This window comes from Chiloscyllium plagiosum, unplaced genomic scaffold (assembly GCF_037043375.1).
Source record: "Chiloscyllium plagiosum isolate Xiang-an unplaced genomic scaffold, Cpla_swu_hap1 HiC_scaffold_5, whole genome shotgun sequence".
Taxonomy (NCBI): domain Eukaryota; kingdom Metazoa; phylum Chordata; class Chondrichthyes; order Orectolobiformes; family Hemiscylliidae; genus Chiloscyllium; species Chiloscyllium plagiosum.
In genome coordinates, this window is record NW_028270143.1 from 5384878 (window position 1) to 5406081 (window position 21204).

General features: G+C 43.7%; 1 protein-coding gene across 7 annotated transcripts in view; it reads left to right on the top strand.

Moving 5' to 3' along the window:
- Window positions 1-21204, top strand: part of rbms3 (RNA binding motif, single stranded interacting protein) — a 1382426-nt gene that overhangs the window by 1262657 nt on the left and 98565 nt on the right. For all 7 annotated transcript variants that reach the window (XM_087986936.1, XM_087986930.1, XM_087986932.1 and 4 more), the window contains one exon: window positions 12408-12514. In XM_087986936.1, coding sequence (XP_087843062.1) covers window positions 12408-12514 — 107 coding nt within the window. The remainder of the gene's footprint in view (window positions 1-12407; window positions 12515-21204) is intronic.

Consider the following 21204-nt stretch of genomic DNA (forward strand, 5'->3'; position numbering starts at 1 on the left):
CACAAGGAGATTTTCAGTCAGAGTAAAAGGTAAATGGAAAATCTCTTCCCTGTAGTTTAAAATATATAAATGTTACAAAAAGGAAGCAATGTTTAATCAATGGGTTTTTCTGACTTGTTTGTTTCAGTAACAGGTTTAACTGTAAACTGAAGGTTCAAATTTATTTTTAAAAGTTATTAGTCACTATAGAGCTTGTAAAAAGCATCAAAGTAAAGAACTCATATCAACAGCTTTGCTTTGACCACATCTGGAGTACAGAGTAAAGAATGTGGTGCTGGAGAAGCACAGCTGGCCAGGCAGCATCCAAGGAGCAGGAGAATCGACATTTCGGGCATAAGCCGGGCTTATGTGAGGACTGCAGAAAGTGACGACTGCAGATGCTGGAGATCAGAGTCAAGAGTGTGCCCTTCCTTATGCCCGAAATGTTGATTCTCCTGTTCCTCGGATACTACCTGACTGGCTGTGCTTTTCCAGCACCACATTCTCAATTCTGATCTCCAGCATCTGCAGTCCTCACTTTCTCCACATCTGGAGTACAGTGCAGGCTTGGTCCCCTTACAAGAGGAAGGGTATACCTGCCTTAGGTTGGGTGCCACGAAAATTTATTAGATTGATTCCTGGAATAAGAGGGCTGACCTGTGAGAGATTGAGCAGAATTGGCCTTTAAGCACTGAGTTAAGAAGAATAAAAGATCAGCTTGTTAAAGCAAATATTCTTTGATGACTGGATGAGGTGATGCTGAGAGGCCTCTTCAACACGTTTGAGAATCTAGATTTAGGGCTCATAGTTTCAGAATAAAGGTTCAGCCATTTCAGAAGGCTTCAAATCTTTAGAAATCTTTATTTCAAAGGGCCATGGTGCTCATCAGTGAGTACATTCAGGACTTGAGAATGATTGATAGCTTGTGCCAATATGAATATTATGGGCTCTGACAGAAATGTCTAATTGATGTGGCAGTTCAGCCACAATCTGAGTGAATGGGATACAGGCCAGTTGGGCATGGAAAATATTCCTCTTATTTTTATGTTTGGATATTCTAAGGAAACACACAGAAAAATTAAGCATAACTACAAACATGAATCATAAATAAAGAAAGTTTAATTCTTCCTGAACACTAAAGGGCAGTCATGAGCATCTTAATAAATGCAAATGATTACTGGCTTCCAGTAGGCGCAAGAGATGATAATGCGAAGCACACTCTTCCCCAAATCGGTTTTAGGTGGACAAAATTAATAGAAATGAAATGGAAATCCTGGAAAGACAGTGGAGGTAAAAGACGACAAATCAGCTTCCAGAGACGGATGTAAATTCACAAAAAGAGGCTGAGAAGCTTGAGAATGATATTTGTGAGGCATTTATTTTCATGGTGATGAGGACAGGCGAGGATTGAGAAGGTACCAGCAGGTTAGAAAATTCTAGAAGACCGATCAAACGACAGGCAACCACAGAGCCATCTGTGTCGTTTCTGTGCAGAATTATCGAGTCAATTATCAGAAATAAACTTGAAACAAACAAAAACTTTCAGAACAGTTTTCATTGGCATTCTGAAAGTGACAATCCAAGCTGCTTGGCCTCCTTGATATACAAAAGGGGCTGAAATATTCCCTATCGAGACTTCTGGAAACGTGTTGCTAAGTTCCATTTGACTGACTGTTAATTAACCTCAAAACTGTGGAGATTTAGGATAATCGTGGGGATGGATAAGAAGTTAATTGATGAGTAGCAAACAATGGCAGCTGATCAGGGGATTTCGGTTATGGTGAGAGGAGAGATTTACTTTGGGTTACAGTTATCGAAAGGATGCTCATCTGGGCAACAGTTATAAAATAGTGTCTGAGAGGGCAAGGGTGCAGCACTAGCAGAACACTGCTCCTTTCGGGGGAGGATTACTATTATCTCAAAGCTACTGATTGAAACATGGTATTTGGAGAGGAAATGTTCAGAGGAAGGTCAGGTCAGAGTCATTCGAAAATTAACCCAATGGGTGCTCCAAATTAGAAGGCAAGTATTGCAGTCAACAGATATGACTTTATTCTGTTTTTGACAATTTCTTAATGTTAGCACTGCAAAAGCTGTTAAACACCAGTAGTGCAACACCTTAAATAGTTACGTCTTGCTCTTCATTCTTACCCAGTTAGTGCTTTTTGTTGTTGCAGTATGTAAAGTCAGCCACAGTGAAACTGTTTTTCCTAATCATTCTGTTCAGAGATATTATCACACACCTCTGGAGCAGATTGGACTTGAACTCAAGCATCCCAGACCTGGGGTAGGAACACTACCACTGTGCCACAAGAAGGCCAGTCAGTTTGACCTCTTAAAGACAATCCTTTGCATGTCTGGTAGAAGTTATGGCTTTGGAACAATCACCAGGAGAAGAGGCCGGTGATTTGACAGTCATATCTAATCAATGACTGTGAGATGTTGAAATCAAGTTTAGCAAGGAGAGAGCTACAACTTCTGAGTGCTGCTGGTGTAATTTTGTCAGACCTTGTAAAAGACACACTGACAAGATTCCTAGGTCCTAATGGGGGCAAGTCTGGAGGGGGCCATGCATGAACATTCACGCCACAGCCCACATGAGAGTTTGAGCTGATTGGAATGTTGGTTTGGGTGCATGGGTTACAGAATGGATCAGGAGCATGTGAAATGAAACATAGCATATAAAATTAAATTAAAGCCCCTAGGCTTGGGGATAGTGTACTGACATGGGTAGAAACTGCTTGGCAGATGGGAAGCAAAGAGTAGGATGAAACTGGTCTTTTTCTGAGTGGCAGGCTGCAACTAGTGAGGTACTGCAGGGATTAATACGTGGATCCCAGTTATTCGCAATATATAATAATGATTTAAATGAGGGAACTAATTACAATATCTCCAGGTTTTCAGTTGACACAAAGCTGGATGGGAGGGTGATCCCTGAGCAGGATGCAGGATGCTTCAGTGTGATTTGAAAAAGTTGAGAGTGTGGACAAATGCATGAGATGATCCATATAATGTGGAGTTTGACTTCTTGTGGAAACTTCATTAGCAAAAACAGGAAGGCACATTTATTATCTGAATGGTGATAGATTGGGAAAGGGGGAGGTGCAGTCAGATCTTGGTGCCTTGTATACCAGTTGCTGACCATGAGCATGTAGGAGTAGCAGGTAGTGAAGAAGGCAAATGGGTATGTTGGCCTTCATAGTGAGAGGATTTGAGTGCAGGATTAGGGATGTCTTGCTGCAATTGTACAGGGTATTGGTGAGACCACACTTGCTGTCCTAGTCTCCTTATCTGTGGAAGGATGTTCTGGCGATGGAGGAAGTACAACAAAGGTTTGTCAACAAAGGGTTCTGAGGAAGGGTCACCAGACCCGAAACATTAATTCTGATTTCCTTTCACAGATGCTGCCACACCTGCTGAGCTTCTGTTTTTGTTGTTGTTAAAGGTTTTTCAGACTGATTCCTACCAATGACAGGATTGATGTGTGAAGAGAAACTGGATCAGTGTTTCCTCAAAGCTACATGGTCCTGCACTGGCATTGACGTTGATACATCAGTCATGACATTGACTTCCGCCTCTGGAAGTCACTGCTGCACATGGGCCAAGAGGCCTGTGTGGCTAGAAAGAAAAGTAGAGGGAATGCAGGTTAGGAGAAAGCGGGGACTGCAAATGCTGGAGATTAGAGGCAGGAGTGTGGCGCTGGAAAAGCACAGCAGCTCAGGCTGCATCTGAGGAGCAGGAGAATTGACAATTCGGGCATAAGCCCTTCATCAAGAATGCATGTTAGGACCGGATTCACTGGAGTTTAGAAGAATGTGGAGAGATCTCTCAGAAACATAGAAAATTCTAATAGGACTGGGCGGTCGAACAGAGAAACGACATTCCCAAAGACTGGGGTGTTCAGAGTCAGAGGATACAGTCTAAGGATATGAGGTAGGCCATTTAGACCAGAGAAGAGAAAAACTTTCCTCACTCAGGGAGCAATGAGCCCTGGGAATTCTCTGCCACAGAAAGTGGGTAAGGCTGAAAGATATGGTGACTCTCTCAGTCTCATGGGCATCTTAAGAGATCCAGTAATAATCATCAGTGAAGCTGCATGCAAGGGATCCATGGGATGGACCTAGGATTAAGTTTCCCTGAAGTTGGGATGAATAACAGTGAGGATGAACATCCACAGCAATAGGCATCGAGCTTTAGGTAGGAGGAAGACAAAGAGAGTAGAAAGGCAATAGGGACCATTCCCCAGCATTGTGTGCAGTGCTGATGAGAAAACTATCAGGACATATCACTGACAGAGTGCCACAGGAGGCTGCACCTATCTCAGCAGGTGGCCACTGTGATTAAACTGCATTTCGCAGAAGACCACATATCTCATAGCAGTTCTCACAGGGGCCTTGCCCAGAGCCATCAAAATCAGCACAGCCAGGGCCCTCTTTACCTCTGATTCCTTCTGAGCATTAACAGCAGAGTTTGACATCTTGTGAACATCAAATACGATTGATCTGGCCTTCTCCAGAACTCGTCAGTGTGACGTTGCTGTCAGTTTAAAAAAGGTTATTATTTTTCTTGGTTTTTTTTTAAGAGGTCATAAAGGCAGAGGTGCCAAAGAGTCCAGTTTAATAGAGGAAGGGAAGTGGCCAGTTATAGAGTCATAGAGATGTACAACATGGAAACAGACGCTTCAGTCCAACTCGTCCATGCCGACCAGATATTCCAACCCAATCTAGTCCCACCTGCCAGCACCCGGCCCATATCTCTCCAAATCCTTCCTATTCATATACCCATCCAAATGCCTCTTAAATGTTGCAATTGTACCAGCGTCCACCACATCCTCTGGCAGCTCATTCCATACACGTACCACCCTCTGTGTGAAAAAGTTGCCTCTTAGGTCTCTTTTATATCTTTCCCCTCTCACCCTAAACCTATGCCCTCTAGTTCTGGACTCCCCGACCCCAGGGAAAAGACTTTGTCTATTTATCCTATCCATGCCCCTCATAATTTTGTAAACCTCTATAAGGTCACCCTTCAGCCTCTGACGCTCCAGGGAAAACAGCCCCAGCCTATTCAGTCCCTCCCTATAGCTCAAATCCTCCAACCCTGGCAACATCTTTGTAAATCTTTTCTGAACCCTTTCAAGTTTCACAACATCTCTCCGATAGGAAGGAGACCAGAATTGCACGCAATATACCAACAGTGGCCTAACCAATGTCCTGTACAGCTGCAACATGACCTCCCAACTCCTGTACTCAATACCCTGACCAATAAAGGAAAGCATACCAAACACCTTCTTCACTGTCCTATCTACCTGCGACTCCACTTTCAAGGAGCTATGAACCTGCACTCCAAGGTCTCTTTGTTCAGCAATACTCCCTTGGACCTTACCATTAAGTGTATACGTCCTGCTAAGATTTGCTTTCCCAAAATGCAGCACCTCTGAATTAAACTCCATCTGCCACTTCTCAGCCCATTGGCCCATCTGGTCCAGATCCTTTTGTAATCTGAGGTAACCCTCTTAGCTGTCCACTACACCTCCGATTTTTGGTGTCATCTGCAAACTTACTAACTGTACCTCTTATGCTCACATCCAAATCATTTATGTAAATGACAAAAAGTAGAGGGCCCAGCACTGATCCTTGTGGCACTCCACTGGTCACAGGCCTCCAGTCTGAAAAACAACCCTCCATCACCCCAGTTCAGGTTTTTTCTTGTTTATTTTACCTGTAATAGACAATAGGTACAGGAGTAGGTCATTCTGCCCTTCGAGCCTGCACCACCATTCAATATGATCATGGCTGATCATCCTCAATCAGTATCCTGTTCCTGCCTTATCTCCATAACACTTGATTCCACTATCCTTGAGAGCTCTATCCAACTCTTTCTTAAACGAATCCAGAGACTGGGTCTCCACTGCCTTCTGGGGCAGAGCATTCCACATACCCACCACTCTCCGGGTGAAGAAGTTTCTCCTCATCTCTGTCCTAAATGGCCTACCCCTTATTTGTAAACTGTGTCCTCTGGTTCAGGACTCACCCATCAGCGGAAACATATTTCCTGCCTCCAGCATGTCCAATCCTTTAATAATCTTATACATCTCAATCAGATCCCCTCTCAGTCTTCTAAACTCAAGGGTATACAAGCCCAGTCGCTCCAATCTTTCAACATAAGATAGTCCTGCCATTCCAGGAATTGACCTCGTGAACCTACACTGCAGTCCCTCAATAGCCAGAATGTCTTTCCTCAAATTTGGAGACCAGAACTGCCCACAATATTCCAGGTGTGGTCTCACCAGGGCCCTGTACAGCTGCAGAGGAACCTCTTTGCTTCTATACTCAATCCCTCTTGCTGTGGTTCTGTTCGCCCAGCTGGAAGTTTTTGTTGCAAACGTTTCGTCCCCTGTCTCGGTGACATCCTCAGTGCTTGGGAGCCTCCTGTGAAGCGCTTCTGTGGTGTTTCCTCCGGCATTTGTAGTGGCCTGTCCCTGCCGCTTCCGGTTGTCAGTTTCAGCTGTCCGCTGTAGTGGCCGGTATACTGGGTTCAGGTCTATGTGTTTGTTGATGGAGTTTGTGGATGAGTGCCAAGCTTCTAGGAATTCCCTGGCTGTTCTTTGTTTCGCTTGCCTATAATGGTAGTGTTGTCCCAGTCAAATTCATGTTGCTTGTCGTCTGCGTGTGTGGCTACTAGGGATAGCTGGTCGTGTCGTTTCGTGGCTAGTTGATGTTCGTGGATGCGGATCGTTAGCTGTCTTCCTGTTTGTCCTATATGGTGTTTTGTGCAGTCCTTGCATGGGATTTTGTACACTACGTTAGTTTTGCTCATACTGGGTATCGGGTCCTTCGTTTTGGTGAGTTGTTGTCTGAGAGTGGCTGTTGGTTTGTGTGCTGTTATAAGTCCTAGTGGTCGCAGTAGTCTGGCTGTTATATCAATCCCTCTTGTTATGAAGGCCAGCATGCTATTAGCCTTCTTCACTACCTGCTGTACCTGCATGCTTGCCTTCATTGACTGGTGTACAAGAACACCCAGATCTCTTTGTACTGCTCTTTTACCTAACTTGACTCCATTTAGGTCATAATCTGCCTTCCTGTTCTTGCCACCAAAGTGAATAACCATACATTTATCCACATTAAACTGCATCTGTCATGCATCTGTCCACTCATCTAACCTGTCCAGGTCACCCTGTAATCTCCTAACATCCTCATCACATTTCACCCTGCCACCCAGCTTTGTATCATCAGCAAATTTACTAATAATACTATTAATACCATCTTCTATATCATTAATCTATATTGTAAAAAGCTGCAGTCCCAGCACTGATCCCTGCGGTACCCCACTGGTCACCGCCTGCCATTCCGAAAGGGAGCCATTTATCACTACTCTTTGTTTCCTGTCAGCCAACCAATTTTCAATCCAAGTCAGTACTTTTCCCCCAATTCCATGTGCACTAATTTTTCTCATTAACCTCCTTTGTGGGACTTTATCAAAGGCTTTCTGAAAGTCCAGGTACACTACATCCACTGGATCTCCCTTGTCCATCTTCAGAGTTACATCCTCAAACAGTCAGAAGATGTGTGATTCCAGAAGAGTTGCAAGCTTCAGTAAAGGATTCCTCTGACTTTCTTCTGAAATCTCTCTCTGGGTATTGTTCCCTCCTGCCTGTAAGAATCTGTGTTTGTATTTGCCTTTTTGCCAAGGGATGTATTAATGGGATGTTACTGCATTGGAACATTTAATTAGTATTAGTTATTATATTGGGTCAGTTAGGTTTACCAATAGTTAAGTTATTCTAAGTTCCACTTTTGTTTGTTCATGTTTCAACTGCAGTGTTTACATAAATTGTGTTTTGCTTAAAGCTGAGTGATTTGACAGTTGCATCACACCTGGAATACCCACTTCACATCTGACTTTAAAGTAAGAAAGATTTAGGGTCGAGGCTACCTCCTTGAAATATTTTGAAGGGGCTCTGGCTTGATCCATAGCAATAGTGCATTCGATTTCAAGTAGATGGGCCTTCACAGAGATCAGGATTGGGTTTCACCTCCCTCACTGGATTGGTGCAGGTATCATCACTCACACCTGTGTGGCCATCAAGACAGCCAATCAAGTTGGTCAACAGCAAGAGGCTTCCACTCCCTCAAGCTGCAGCTGGTACATGACCACAGCAAGAGCTTTGAGCACGTGGGCACTCATTGCCTTGGCTGCTGCCGTGAGGGCTTTCATCCTCTGGCAGCTCAGGGTGCATCACATTTCCATGCCATCACCCAAACCATTTCCAGGGGACAAGGGACAACTGAAGCCATCTGCTGACGAGAGTCTCCATCAAGCAGAACATTCAGCCTCCAGAAATGCAAATCGACTGTCTTGCTCACCAGGATCACATCCTGCAATCCTCTCCTGCAAAGGGCCTCACTCATTGTGGTGATCTGTCGCACTCCATATAGCTCTGAGCCTTGAAGAGCATGGGTCATTGGAATGACACAGTTCACATGAGGAGGATGACGCAGAGCGGAGGAGTGCCCAGGCTGTGCAGGAGGTGACTGGGGTTTCACAGATCCAGAGCAGGGTCTCATCAGGATGGCATCAGCGTCAGAGAACTTTCAATTCAGGCATATTTCACCCATCCCAGCAAGACTGCACACTCTGCAGTTCATTTTGAACTGCCTTGGTGAGCACTCCCCATACATACATTAACTCTCACCACAATAGCATTGTGGATATCCGTAAGTAGTCTCAGTATGTCGCTTCAAAGATCACTTCATCCCTCTTTTTTATAGTTTTGCCATTAGAGAACAGAAGCTTGTATGTCCAGAGCCATGTGTCAAGATATGAAATGTTAGCAAAAAATTAGTAAACTACACTTTAACAAGTGAAATGAACACACTGCCTCCCATGTTAAGTTAGGTGAGGTAGAGGCACCTATTTGAGGTTGAAGTTAAGATGGTTATCCTTTTACTGAAGGTGTCCATGTGAAGATGTTCCTCAGCTGGAGTGGGGGTAGGGTCAAAATGCAGATGTTGATGATTCAGCCACCTATGGGAGGAGTCTTCTTCATCATTGTCAACGAGTGTCCCAGCCATCGGAAGGTAGTCTGACAGACTGGGGTGGAGCATCAACAGGAGCATAATTGACATCTACCCCATTCAATTTCACTTCACCAGCATCACTGAGCAGTCCACACTCCAGAGTGTTGCATTCTGGGGATGCCAGGGCTCATGGCTGTCCATGGAGCTGGCCTATCTCTCGGTGGATTATTCAGGGTATTCAAAGCCCTGATCCGTTCTGTACGCAGCGTGAATTCCACCCTTCTTATCCCATACCTCCACACTACCACAGCACGCATTCGGTGCTGCTGGTCAAAATGGAGTATCCTTTCTTGTAATTCCAGAGTCCTGCATCTGCACCCAGATGAGCTTGACTGACTCTGTGCCATCTCTCCTAGGGGCACTGCCCAAAACTGCCTTACTTTTCTGCTCACTGGTGTCATCCCTGCCACCCATTGCTGCCCTTTCTAACCATGTACAAAGCTGCACAGAGGTGAGTGTGCCTACACTGATGGAGGATGGGCTTGTATGATGTGACAGTGCTACTGTTGCTGCCTCAGATGCTTACGGTGCTCTGGCTGGAGTGACTGTTCTCTGTTGCTTGCCTTCCAACACAGACAGGCACAGGCACAAAAAGATCATGAGGAATAGAATTAGAATTAGAAGTTGTTTTATCAAGTACAGAGGTACACAAGTCCAGTGAAAAGTGAACAATGTCACCATTCCTGGCACCATCTTGGGTACAAAGGTAGCTAGGTACAAAATCTTAGTTACAAAATAGAAAAATGAAGAAATAAAATTAAAAGTTCAACAATCTTTCTTAAGTGCTTAGCCATGCTGGGCTTGCACTCTCCATAAGGGCTTGATCTCCACCGCTTTGGCCCACTCTCCAAGAGACCTTGGGCTGCATGTTCTTCCAGCACCCCTACCCACCTCCCCCCCCTCCCCCAAGCGCTGTGTTGAGCTTGCTCTCCGATCGTCAAAGTCCTGATCCAGGCCCCCCTCAGCCGCTGCCACGCTCCAAACCACAATGGGCAGTGGGATGGGGCTGGGGACACAATGCCACCAACTGCCAAACTCCCTGCTCCGAGCTCCCAGCTGCTGCCACACTCCCAACCTGGCGAAGCTGCTCCCGAACATAACCAAGCTCTCCCCAGAAGGCAAGTCATTAGGAAATAAAAGCCAAACTAAACCAAATAAAATGCATGAAAAGAAGAGGAAAAGGAAAAGCGGACGGAGTGGATAAGCCCATTCAGCCGCCTGCAGGTCCTTCCTGGAAGATAGCCTGTGACATCAGAAACTCTACAGGGTCTGGCCTTGTCTGTGCTTTCAGGGAGGGAAGAGTGCATTCCTCTCCATTCACCCAGAGACCTCAATTTTTTGCACTCTCCTCAGGATAGTCCCATCTTTCTATCCCTTTTTCTTTCCTGCAGGCCTACTTATCACTGCTCTATCTGTAGGAGTTAAGATACAGTATTCTCCTCTTGTTTCTGCGATCTCCCACAAATTATGTCCATTGTCTCCTTCTCAGTGATAAAACAGAGAGAAGTAAGCTGCTGCTCGCCTCTTTGAACATTGCTTATTTATATACAAAACCATCTTATTGTAGGCCCTCAACAGGGGTCTGGGTATTGTAGAGGGGTGAGTAAGCAATCTGAGCACATATTTCTCAAATGAAAAGAAGCACCATGTACCTTTAGGCACTGAGCTAGTGTGCCTACTGCAGGTTGTGATCTCTAAGTGCTGGATGAGGGTCACCTTGCCAGAGCAAAGAAGATTTTTGGATGTTTTCTGAGGGTTGGCACAGTGGTTAGTACTGCTGCCTCACAGTGCCAAGGACCTGGGTTCGATTCCAGCCTTGGGTGACTTTTTGTGTGAAGTTTGCACGTTGTCTGTGTGGATTTGTCTGGTTTCCTCCTGCAGTCCAAAGATGTGCTGTTTAGGTGAATTGCCATGTTATCTGGGAATGTGCAGTTCAATAGGGATAGAGCTGGGGGTGAGTCGGTGAGGAGTTGTTGGGCTGAATGGCCTGTTCCCACTCTATTGGGATTGTAAAGTTTTATGACGTTATAGCCAATTCCTACACACGACACTTCTGCTGCCTCTAATGTCTATGACCTCTGGAGGTCTGCTCTGTGTGGTTGGATCACTGACCCCTGCAGCTCTCTCGAACAGGAGACCCTCCTCTAACCAACAGAATCCAGGAACACCTCAAAGGCTGCGACAATAAAACTGAGACAGTTCTGTGCAGGTTCTACCTCCCTGCCCCTCCTGTTGGTGGGGTGGGGGGGGGGGGGGGGGGCTGGAGCTTGCAATGCTGAATCAAAATGGCTGCCACAAACACTGCAGTCTTTGTGCCTTTTATTTGGGCCAACATTTTCAGGGTGCCACCTCCATAAACGTCCACTGCTACTAATTGGGCACGTCCATCAGGGAAGGTAATGGATTGTGACTGCTCTCCATCCAACCCCCAGGCCTGTGCAGGGTCAGGACCAGTAATTCTGATGTTGACTTGCTGCCCTTAAGTGGTACGCTTTGAAGTGATTCAAGTAATTGCGGTGTATTTGTAAACAAATGGAGGAAAGACACATGTTCCCAAAGCGGAATTATCTGCGGTATTTCACTGTTTTACAGAGTGCTTTGGTGGAGTTTACAATTTAGACAGCCAAATTAGTCACCAGCAATTGAGTCCATATGCTAATTTATTAAACAGAGAGGAAAAGGCTGTTGTGTTTCTAAGACATTGCGTGATTATCAACGTTGTTCGAAAAAATATTCATGATTCACAGTTTCAGGTAGATGAATGATTAAGACTTTCAGCTTCATGAATATGTTAGAAAAGTTCAGAGCCAAACACTCTTTGAATTTGCAGACATAAAGCTATTTTAGAAAATACGATTTATCATCCTATGACAATGAGGAGGGAGAAAAAAGAATAAACTGTTTCCTACAGATGGCTGAATAATCTTGAACTCAGAATATTCCTGTTGTGAAAGAGCAATACAACTTGAAAGTGTGTAGGAAGTGGTATTGCTCAAAGACATTGGATGTGTTTTCATACAATACATCTGGTAACGCCAGCAGATAAGGGCTTTATCCAGAAACACAGGTGGGTAACCCTTGTCTGGCCTATGGGGCACCTTATCTTTTTAATATGTGCTGGAATCTGTCAATTGCGGGTGTGGAATAATCTGAGTTCTTGTACTCCTTGCCAGTGTTTTGAAGTTTAAGCAGCACACACTGCTGTTGGCACCTAACAGGAAGAGGCTCAGATTATGTTTTAACAAGTTGTACTTCAAACAAATTCAGCAACACACACACACAAAAAAAGTACTTTTGCTGATATAATCACTTCTCTGTTGCTAATGTGGCCTTGGCTGTTTGCCTTTGCAGCCCCCAGTGAGCCTTTGCTGTGCAAATTTGCTGATGGAGGGCAGAAGAAAAGACAGAATCAAAGCAAATATACGCAAAATGGAAGGCCGTGGCCCAGAGAAGGAGAGGTGAGTTATTGTCTAAGTCTGAATTTCTGAGAAACAAGAATATGGAAGGTCTGGGAAATTCTTCAGCTGTGTTACCCTCCTCAGACTGGCTCAAGGAATATTTCTAATGATAAATGTACAAATAAGGGAAAGCAGCAGCTAATCCAGCACGCTAATAATTAGACTCTTGACTGAACCATTTCTGGGATTCTGTTATCAACACTGATAAATTAAAACCCATGAGAATCACTGTGCAAATTCACTTTCCAGCTATTGTCCTTGATGACAATCAGCTTTTGCTATTCTGCTTGAGAGTGAAAAGGGGGACACTGAGCTAACTGACCAGGTACATCAGATTTAAGAGTCATAGAGATGTACAGCACGGAAACAGATCCTTTGGTCTAACTTGTCCATGCTGACCAGATATCCCAACCTAATCTAGTCCCATTTGCCAGCACTTGGTTCATATCCCTCTAAATCCTTCCTATTTGTATACCCATCCAGATACCTTTTAAATATTGCAATTGTACTAGCCTCCACCACTTCCTCTGGCAGATCATTCCATATACTCACCACCCTCTGCTTAAATAAGTTGGCTCTCAGGTCTCCTTTGTGTCTTTCCCCTCTCCCCCTAAACCTATGTCCTCTAGTTTTGGATTCCCCCATCCAGGGAAAATACTTTACCTATTTATCCTACCCATGCCCCTCATGATTTTACAAACCACTATAAGGTCCCCCCTCAGCCTTCGACACTCCAGGGAAAACAGCTCCAGCCTATTCAACCTCTCCCTGTAGCTCAAATCTTCCAACCCTGGCAACATCTTTCTAAATCTTTTCTGAACCCTTTTAAGTTTCAGAACATCCTTCTGAACTGGATTGTCATTTTGATAACAAAATTGCAGTAAGTTGCAACATTTTCCCGTGCTTGGAACACCCATTCTGTACATTATAATCATCTCCAATATTGATCATCCTGAAGGATACATTTTGCACAGAATAAAATTAAGATTTTTCTTTGACCTCGGTTTACCTTCCTGCCATGGAAAAATTAAAGATGCTGCCTTTGGGGACTTTCATTTAAAAGAAACACATAAGGACAGGAACAAGAACCAAATGACCAAATTTCTTTTAAGGCAAGATGGTGTTGCAAGCCAATGATGCTATTTTGTCTTCAGCCATCATTTATATTATGCCTGTCTGCTCATGAACAAGCAACAGAAGTTTTCCAAATGCTCATTCTCAAAGAGTAAAGACTTTTAAAATATTTTTACTTCCCAAAATAACCAGCGATAAAACATGTCTTTCATTGTTGAAATGAAGTCACTATTTTCTATGGCCTGAAATAAGACAACTCATTTTGTATTCACCCAACATCAATTCTGAACAGTACTCTGCATTGGAGTTAAGTATATTTTTGTATCTTCCCACATGCAAGGGGTTCCACTGTGTTCTTTGCTTCACACCTTCATTTTGAGTCCAGTTCATGGGGATGAAGCACAGTTCTTATCTCTGGTAACTGTTAAGATTCCTAACTGAAATATATTTTAGCAAACTTCATCTGGTTCCAGTTGATCACAAATGTGTTCTTAAAATGCATTGTTAACCACCAATTTTATCAATATTCTTTATAACATTCCAACTTTCTTTATATGTATCAACATATGTCAACAGGATGTTTGACCATGAGACATCAGAACAATACCCAACTCTGTTCTTGTGTAATGTCCACTGTATCTATTTTCCAATAGAAGTTGATGAAGAAAGACCAGGAACAGGAATCTTGCTGATATTTCTCCTTTCCCAAGCCCAGAGGCAACTTTAGCCATTTTAGCCTTCATTCTGCTATCCTCAATGACCAGAGATTGAACCTGAAGCCATCTGGTTTCTGTGGCTACTTGATTAAGTTTTAAAGTATGTTTCTCCAGTTTTAAACAGCACTGCGTACACGTTGCAAGGGCTTCAGTTACTGCAACAGAATCATTTAAGTTGGTGCCATCTAGTGGAGCTTGTCTTACACAACTTGCTTGGGTGTGCTCATTTTAGCCTGTGTCTGAAACCAAGGTTCAAGCTGTGGTTCCGTGATGTGGGAGTATAGGGAGAGCTGTTGAGGAATGCTTGTAATTTTTTAATCTGAGGCACATGCACTTTAAGGACAAGATAATATGGTTAGCCTGCAAAGTGGCTGTTGACCATTGTTCTGAGAATCTTTGCCAAAACAAAATATATAAACAGATTTCACAAAATAACCTACTGTATGCAACTCAGTTTGATCTTTCTCTTAAAGAGACTGTCAATAATCGTCCTCAAAGATTGTCATGAGCACAGAAATTTATTTCTGAGGGGATAGTGGAGGATTGGCAATTTGGTATTGTTTACTGGAACAATATGAAAAACAATACATTCATAATAGCTTTAAAAAGCTGAGATTTTCATGTGGTAGCTGTACATTTTTTTAGTACTTGGTTTTTCCTCCTTCACATGATTGTAATTTCTTTCTGCCAGAGAGGCAGACAACATCTCCCTAGATGGTGTGTTCTAACACATATCTCTGTTGGGATAGAGGAGGCCAATTGGAATCTCAAATCTGTTCAGTCATTCAGATGGATTGCGTCTAATCTGTAGCCCATCTGCATGTCATGTCTTTATTCCATATCCCCTTGCTGACCCAACCCAAGAAGAATCTCTGAATCCAACTTTGAAAATTTCAGTTGATTCTCCATATCTGTTGCCTTTTGGGGAATGAGTTCCAAATTTCCAATATCCTTTGGATAAAAAACTGCTTCCTAAAATCTGAGGTGGTGCTTCAGTCTTCAACATTATTAACTATTTATGAAGGATATATGTTGATGATCATAAGGTATTAATTTGGGACTTCTATTCAACATGGCAGGATAATATGTCTGGTTTAAAAACGCTAATTACACGGATCTCTATCATCAAACAATATGAAATCGGTTGTTGAAAAGCCACCTCCATTTGTTTTTAACATTTCCATCATTCTACACTGTATACAACATTATTCAGTGCATTTTTTAAAAAAAAGTTGCCGCATTGAATGGATGTACAACCTACAGTAATGATGAAGCAGCAGACCATAATATGGCCTCTGCTGAAGCAGTACCACTTTATAGTCCAGCACATGATGTGCTTGCCATCCTACTCTTTGGCAGCTTCTCAAACAATCGATCATGTTCTGAACAGAGTTGATGTGCTGAGCCAAAAGGTGTGAATCCACAACATTGCATAGAACCAATGCAAAATCCAAAATCATAAAGGCACAACACATGTTACAACTGTTCCCTTTTGCCTAATTGCAGAAACCCAGTTAGCAAAGGAAGGAGTAAAAAGATTGCAAACTAGTTGTGTTTTTTTTGACAGACTATCTCTACACTGGCAGGATGATGATCCCGCCTGGCAGCTTCTTATATCCCAAGTGGTAGCAGCTAATTTATTTTTTAAACAATGCCCAGAACCGGATGCTTAAAGGTATTCTGATTATACTGCATTCAGAATATTTTAGGATTCAGTAATTGGGTAAAAAATACACTTCAAATCTTCTGGAAGCTTGTCATCGCAGTGTTGCTGTGAACAACATGCCGCACTCCCACTCAATGTCAGTGGTGACTGGCCAAAGTGAATTTTCAGGATAAAATATGATGTTGTTTGCAGTACTTTAAAAGGGGTTTCTGCCAGATTAATTGAATGGATTCTGCTTAGGAAACCCTTGCAGGAACTTTGAGTAACAATTTCAATTTAAATAAAAGACGAAACCTTTTGCCTCTAATTTTTACAAAACTGGTTGCAATTGAATATCAAGCAAGGCTTTGCACAGGTTTTTTTGTTGCCTCTCACATGCACACCCACTGGATGTTGATAGAATGTTGAACTCCAATCAATCTGAAATAAAGTACTCAATTTGCAATAGGCACTGTTTAGGGAATATGTAAAAAGATAATTTGTCAATTTTAATACAAATTACAATACTCAGTCTGGGTATTTGTAAAGATTTTGACAATGTTTATATTGACTTACAAATTTCAATGGTGATTCATCATCATTTTAAAATGATGGAGAAAGAAACATTCATTAAACAAATAATTGGTGTATTGCAGAATAGTTATTATGACTATGTATCATGCTCCATGGCATTCTTCCAATTATTACCCATGATTTCACCTGAGCCTGAAGGTTATGGGTTCCAGTCACATTTCAGAAATCCAATTACCAATTCTTAGCTAAAAACCCAATTCCGTGTTCAGAGATCTCTGGCAGATGTGCCATCTTCAAACTCATGCCTGTCTGCACAATGGAGAGGCCCATGACAATATATGTAGGGCAGCACGGTGGCTCAGTGGTTAGCACTGCTGCCTCACTGCACCAATGACCCGGATTAGATTCTAGTCTCATGTGACCGACTGTGTGGAATTTGCACATTCACCCCGGATCTGCTTGGGTTACCTCCGGTTGCTCGGGTTTCCTCCCACAAGATGTGCCAAGTTAGGTAGATTGGTCAAGCTAAATTGCACACATTGTCCAGGGATAAGTTGGTTAGCCATGGCAAATGTAGGGTTACAAGGATACCGGTGGGGGAGTTATGGGTATGGGTCTGGGTGGGATGCTTTTTGGAGGATTGGTGTGGACTGGATGGGCTGTATGGCCTGCTTCAATTTTGCAGAGATTCTCAGATATCAAAGAAGAGCTTACAAGTGTCCTGGTCAATATTCACTCTACAACTAACAACACTGAAGTAGATTAGCTGGTCATTATTTGATTTCTGTTTGTGGATCTTGATGCATGTGAATTGGCTGTCACTACATGCTAAAAGTGATTAAACTTCAAACTCAATAGGCTCTAAAACACTTTGGTACTTAAAAACAAAAGAAATAGGAGCAGGAGAAGGCAGATGTAAGAGTGAGAATGGGTAGTTAATAGTGGATAATAAGGAAATGGTGGATGAATAAATATTTCGCTTCTGTCTTCACAATAGAGAATAGAAACAAAATCCCAGTGACAGCTGTTAAAACAAGAGCTGGCAGACAGAGGGACTTAGAAACATTACAGTGAGTGGGGAAGAAAACTGATAGAGCTATACGTTGACAGATAGAGCTACACAATGATAGAGCTACACCCTGGTGTTGGTGGACTTGATTCAAGGGTCTTTAAAGAAATGCCTATTAAGGTAGTACATTCTTCAGTGTCAATTTTCCAAAGTTCCTTTGATTTGGCTAAGATTCCATTAGACTGGAAGGTACCAAATATAACTTGTCTATTCAAAAAGGAGAGGAGGCAGAGAATAGGAAACTTCAGACCAGTTAGCTTGATGTCTGCTGTAAGGAAGGTGTTAGAACTGGTCATCATAGAGGTGATAGCTGAGCACTCAAAATCTCAAGATAATCAGGAAGTACCTATGTGGTTTTGTGAAAGGGAAATTATGTTTATCCAATTTATTAGAGTTCTTTGAAAGAGTAAAATGTGCTGCAGATAAAGGGGAGCCTGTAGACATATTGTACTTAGATTTCTAGAAGGCATTTGATAAGGTGCCACATCAATGGATATTATGGAAAATAAAAGAGCTTAGTGTCAGAGCAACATATTAGCATGGATATTAGATTGACTGGCTGGCAGAATACAGAAAGTATGTATAAATGGGTTTTTGTCTGACTGACAAATTGAGGTCGAGAATTCCTCAGAGGTCTATGTTGGGGGTCGCAACTTTTTAAAATTTCCATCAATGAATTCGGTGAGGGGAGCAAGGCATGGTAGTAAAATGCGCAGGGGATGATAGATAGGGAAGATGTTGTGAAGTAGACATAAATAGTCTGTGGGTGGACTTGAATAGATTAAGTGAGCAAGTGGGCAAAAATCTGGCAAGTGGCATATAATGTGGGAAAATGTGAAGTTGTTTGCTTTGAAAGGAGAATTAATCAGCAGAATGTTACTTAAATGGATAACGACGGTGGAATTCAGAGATATAGAGGGATCTAAGTATTCTAGTGCATGAGTGACAAGAAGTTAGCGTGAGTGTTTAAGAAGGCTCATGGGATGCTATTCTTTATTATGAAAGGAATTAAACATAAAAGTAAGGAGAAAGTGAGGACTGCAGATGCTGGAGAGTCAGAATCAAAAAATGTGGTGCTGGAAAAGTACAATGGGTCAGGCAGCATCTGAAGAGCAGGAGAGTCAATGTTTCGGGCATAAGGCCATCATCAGGAAAGTGGGGGGTAGAAGGAGGCTGAGAGATAAATAGTGGGGTGGCGTGGGTGGGAGGAAACTCGGAGAGCGATAGGTAGATGCAGGTGGGGGATAATGGTGATAGGTTGGGGGGTAGGGTGGATCGGATAGGTGGGAAGGAAGATGGACAGGTAGGACAGGTCAAGAGGGCAGTGCTGAGTTGAAGGGTTGGATCTGGGGTGAGGTGGGCGGAGGAGAGATTTGGAAACTGGTGAAATCCACATCGATTCCGTGTGGTTGGAGGGTCCCAAGGTGGAAGACAAGACACTCTTCCTCCAGGCGTCAGGTGGCTTGGATTTGGTGGAGGAGGCCCAGGATTTGCATGACCTTGGCAGAGTGGGAGGGGATGTTGTAGTGGTTGGCAACAGGGCAGTAGGGTTATTTGGTGCGTGTGTCCCAGACATGTTCTCCGAAACGTTCCGCAAATTGGCATCCTGTCTCCCCAATGTAGAGGAGACCACACCGAGAGTAATGGACACAGAAGATGAGATGTTTGGATGTGTAGGAAAATCTCTGTCGGATGTGAAAAGATCCTTTGGGGCCTTGGACGGAAGTGATGGGGAAGATGTGAGCACGTTTTTTTACACCTCTTGTGGTGGCAAGGGAAGGTGCCGCGAGTGAAGGGTGTGTTTGTGGGGGGCGTGGACTTAATGAGGGAGTTACTGAAGGAATGGTCACTGTGGAATGTAGATAGGGGTGGGGAGGGAAACATATCTTCGGTGGTCAGGTCTGATCATAGGTGGCGGAAATGGCAAAGGATGATGCGATGTATACAAAGGTAAGTGGGGTGGAAGGTGAAGACTGCGGTGGGGGGGGGTGGTTTTATCCTTGTTGTGGTTGGAGGGGTGGGGTTCAAGGGTGGAGATGTGGGAATTGGAAGAGATGCGCTGGAGGGCATTGTTCATTACGTGTGAGGGGAAATTGTAGTCCTTGAGATAGGAGGTCATCTAGGATGTCCTGAAGTGGAATTGCTCCTCTTGGAAGCAGTTATGGTGGAGAAGAAGGAATTGGGAGTAAAGGATCACATTTTTACAGGAGAGGGGTTGGGAGGAAGTGTAGTCCAGGTAGCTGTGGGTGTCAGTGGGTTTGAAGTAGATGTCCGAGTTGAGTTGGTCACTGGAAATGGAGACAGAGAGGTCCAGGAAGGGGAGGCAGGTGTCTGACATGGTCCAGGTGAATTTGAGTTCAGGGCGGAAGGTGTTTGTGAAGTTGATGAACTGTTCAAACTCCTCCTGGGAGCACGAGGTAACACCGATATAGTCCTCAATGTAGCGGAGGAAAAGGTGGAGAATGGTGCCAGTGTAGCTGTGGAAGATGGACTATTCCACGTACCCGACAAAGAGGCAGGCATAGCTGGAGCCCGTGTTGGTATCCATGGCTACCCCATGGAAGGAAGTGGGAGGATTCAAAGGAGAAGTTGGCGAGGGTGAGGACCAGTTCTGCCAATCGAACGAGTGTGTCAGTGGAGGAGTACTGGTTGGGTTGGTGGGAAAGGAAGAAATGGAGGGCTTGGACCCTTCGCCATGGCAGTGGATGTGTACAGGGTCCTAATGTCCATGGTGAAGGTGAGGTGATAGGGCCAGGGAAATGAAAGTCATGGAGGTGGTGGAGATCCTGGACCAAGGGTGAAAGGATGGTGTCGTGATATGAGGAGATAGGTTCGGTGGGGCAGGAACAAGCAGGTTGTGGATGGTCTTGGACATCTTGGTTTGGTGATGGGAGATGAGGTCGTGGTTGAGGGGGCAGTAGGAGGAGGTATCCATGAGTTGGCACTTGGCTTCAGCTGTGTACAGGTCGGAGCACCAACCTACCATTGTGCATCTCCCCCCCCCCCCCCCCCCCCCCCATGTCGCTCCCCCTGGTTTAATGGTAAGGTTAGGGTTGGAGCAGAGGGAGTAGAGGGCTGCGCTTTGCGAGGGTCAGAGGTTGGAGTGGGTGTATTACTAAAAGTAAGGATGTCATGCTTCAGTTATACATGGTAATGGCAAAACCAGATCTTGAAATCTGTGCACAAATTTGGTCTCTGTTTTTAAGAAAGGAAATGTACCTGTTGGCAGTCATTTAGATCAGGATTACCAGATTGATACTGGAATGAGTGAGTTGTTTTATGAGCTTATGCTTTCCTTGAAGTTTAAGTGAATGTGGGTTGACTTAATTGAAGTGTGTAAAATCTTTAAGGTCTTGACAGGATGGACGTGGACAAAAAGAGAAATTGCAGGAAAAGCTCAACAGGTCTGACAGCATCTGTGGAGAGACAAAGCAGAGTTAATGTTTCGAGTCCAGTGATCCTTCTTTAGAACTGATATTCCCTCTTGTTTCATGAGTCCAGAACTAGGGGGCACTGTTTTAACATTTGAAATGTGATGAAGAGGAATTGATTTATCTCAGAGGGTTGTGCATCTCTATCTCTGAAGGTGATGGAAGCATTGCCATTGAATATTATTAATACAGAAGCAGAGGCTATTGGATGAAGATGGAAT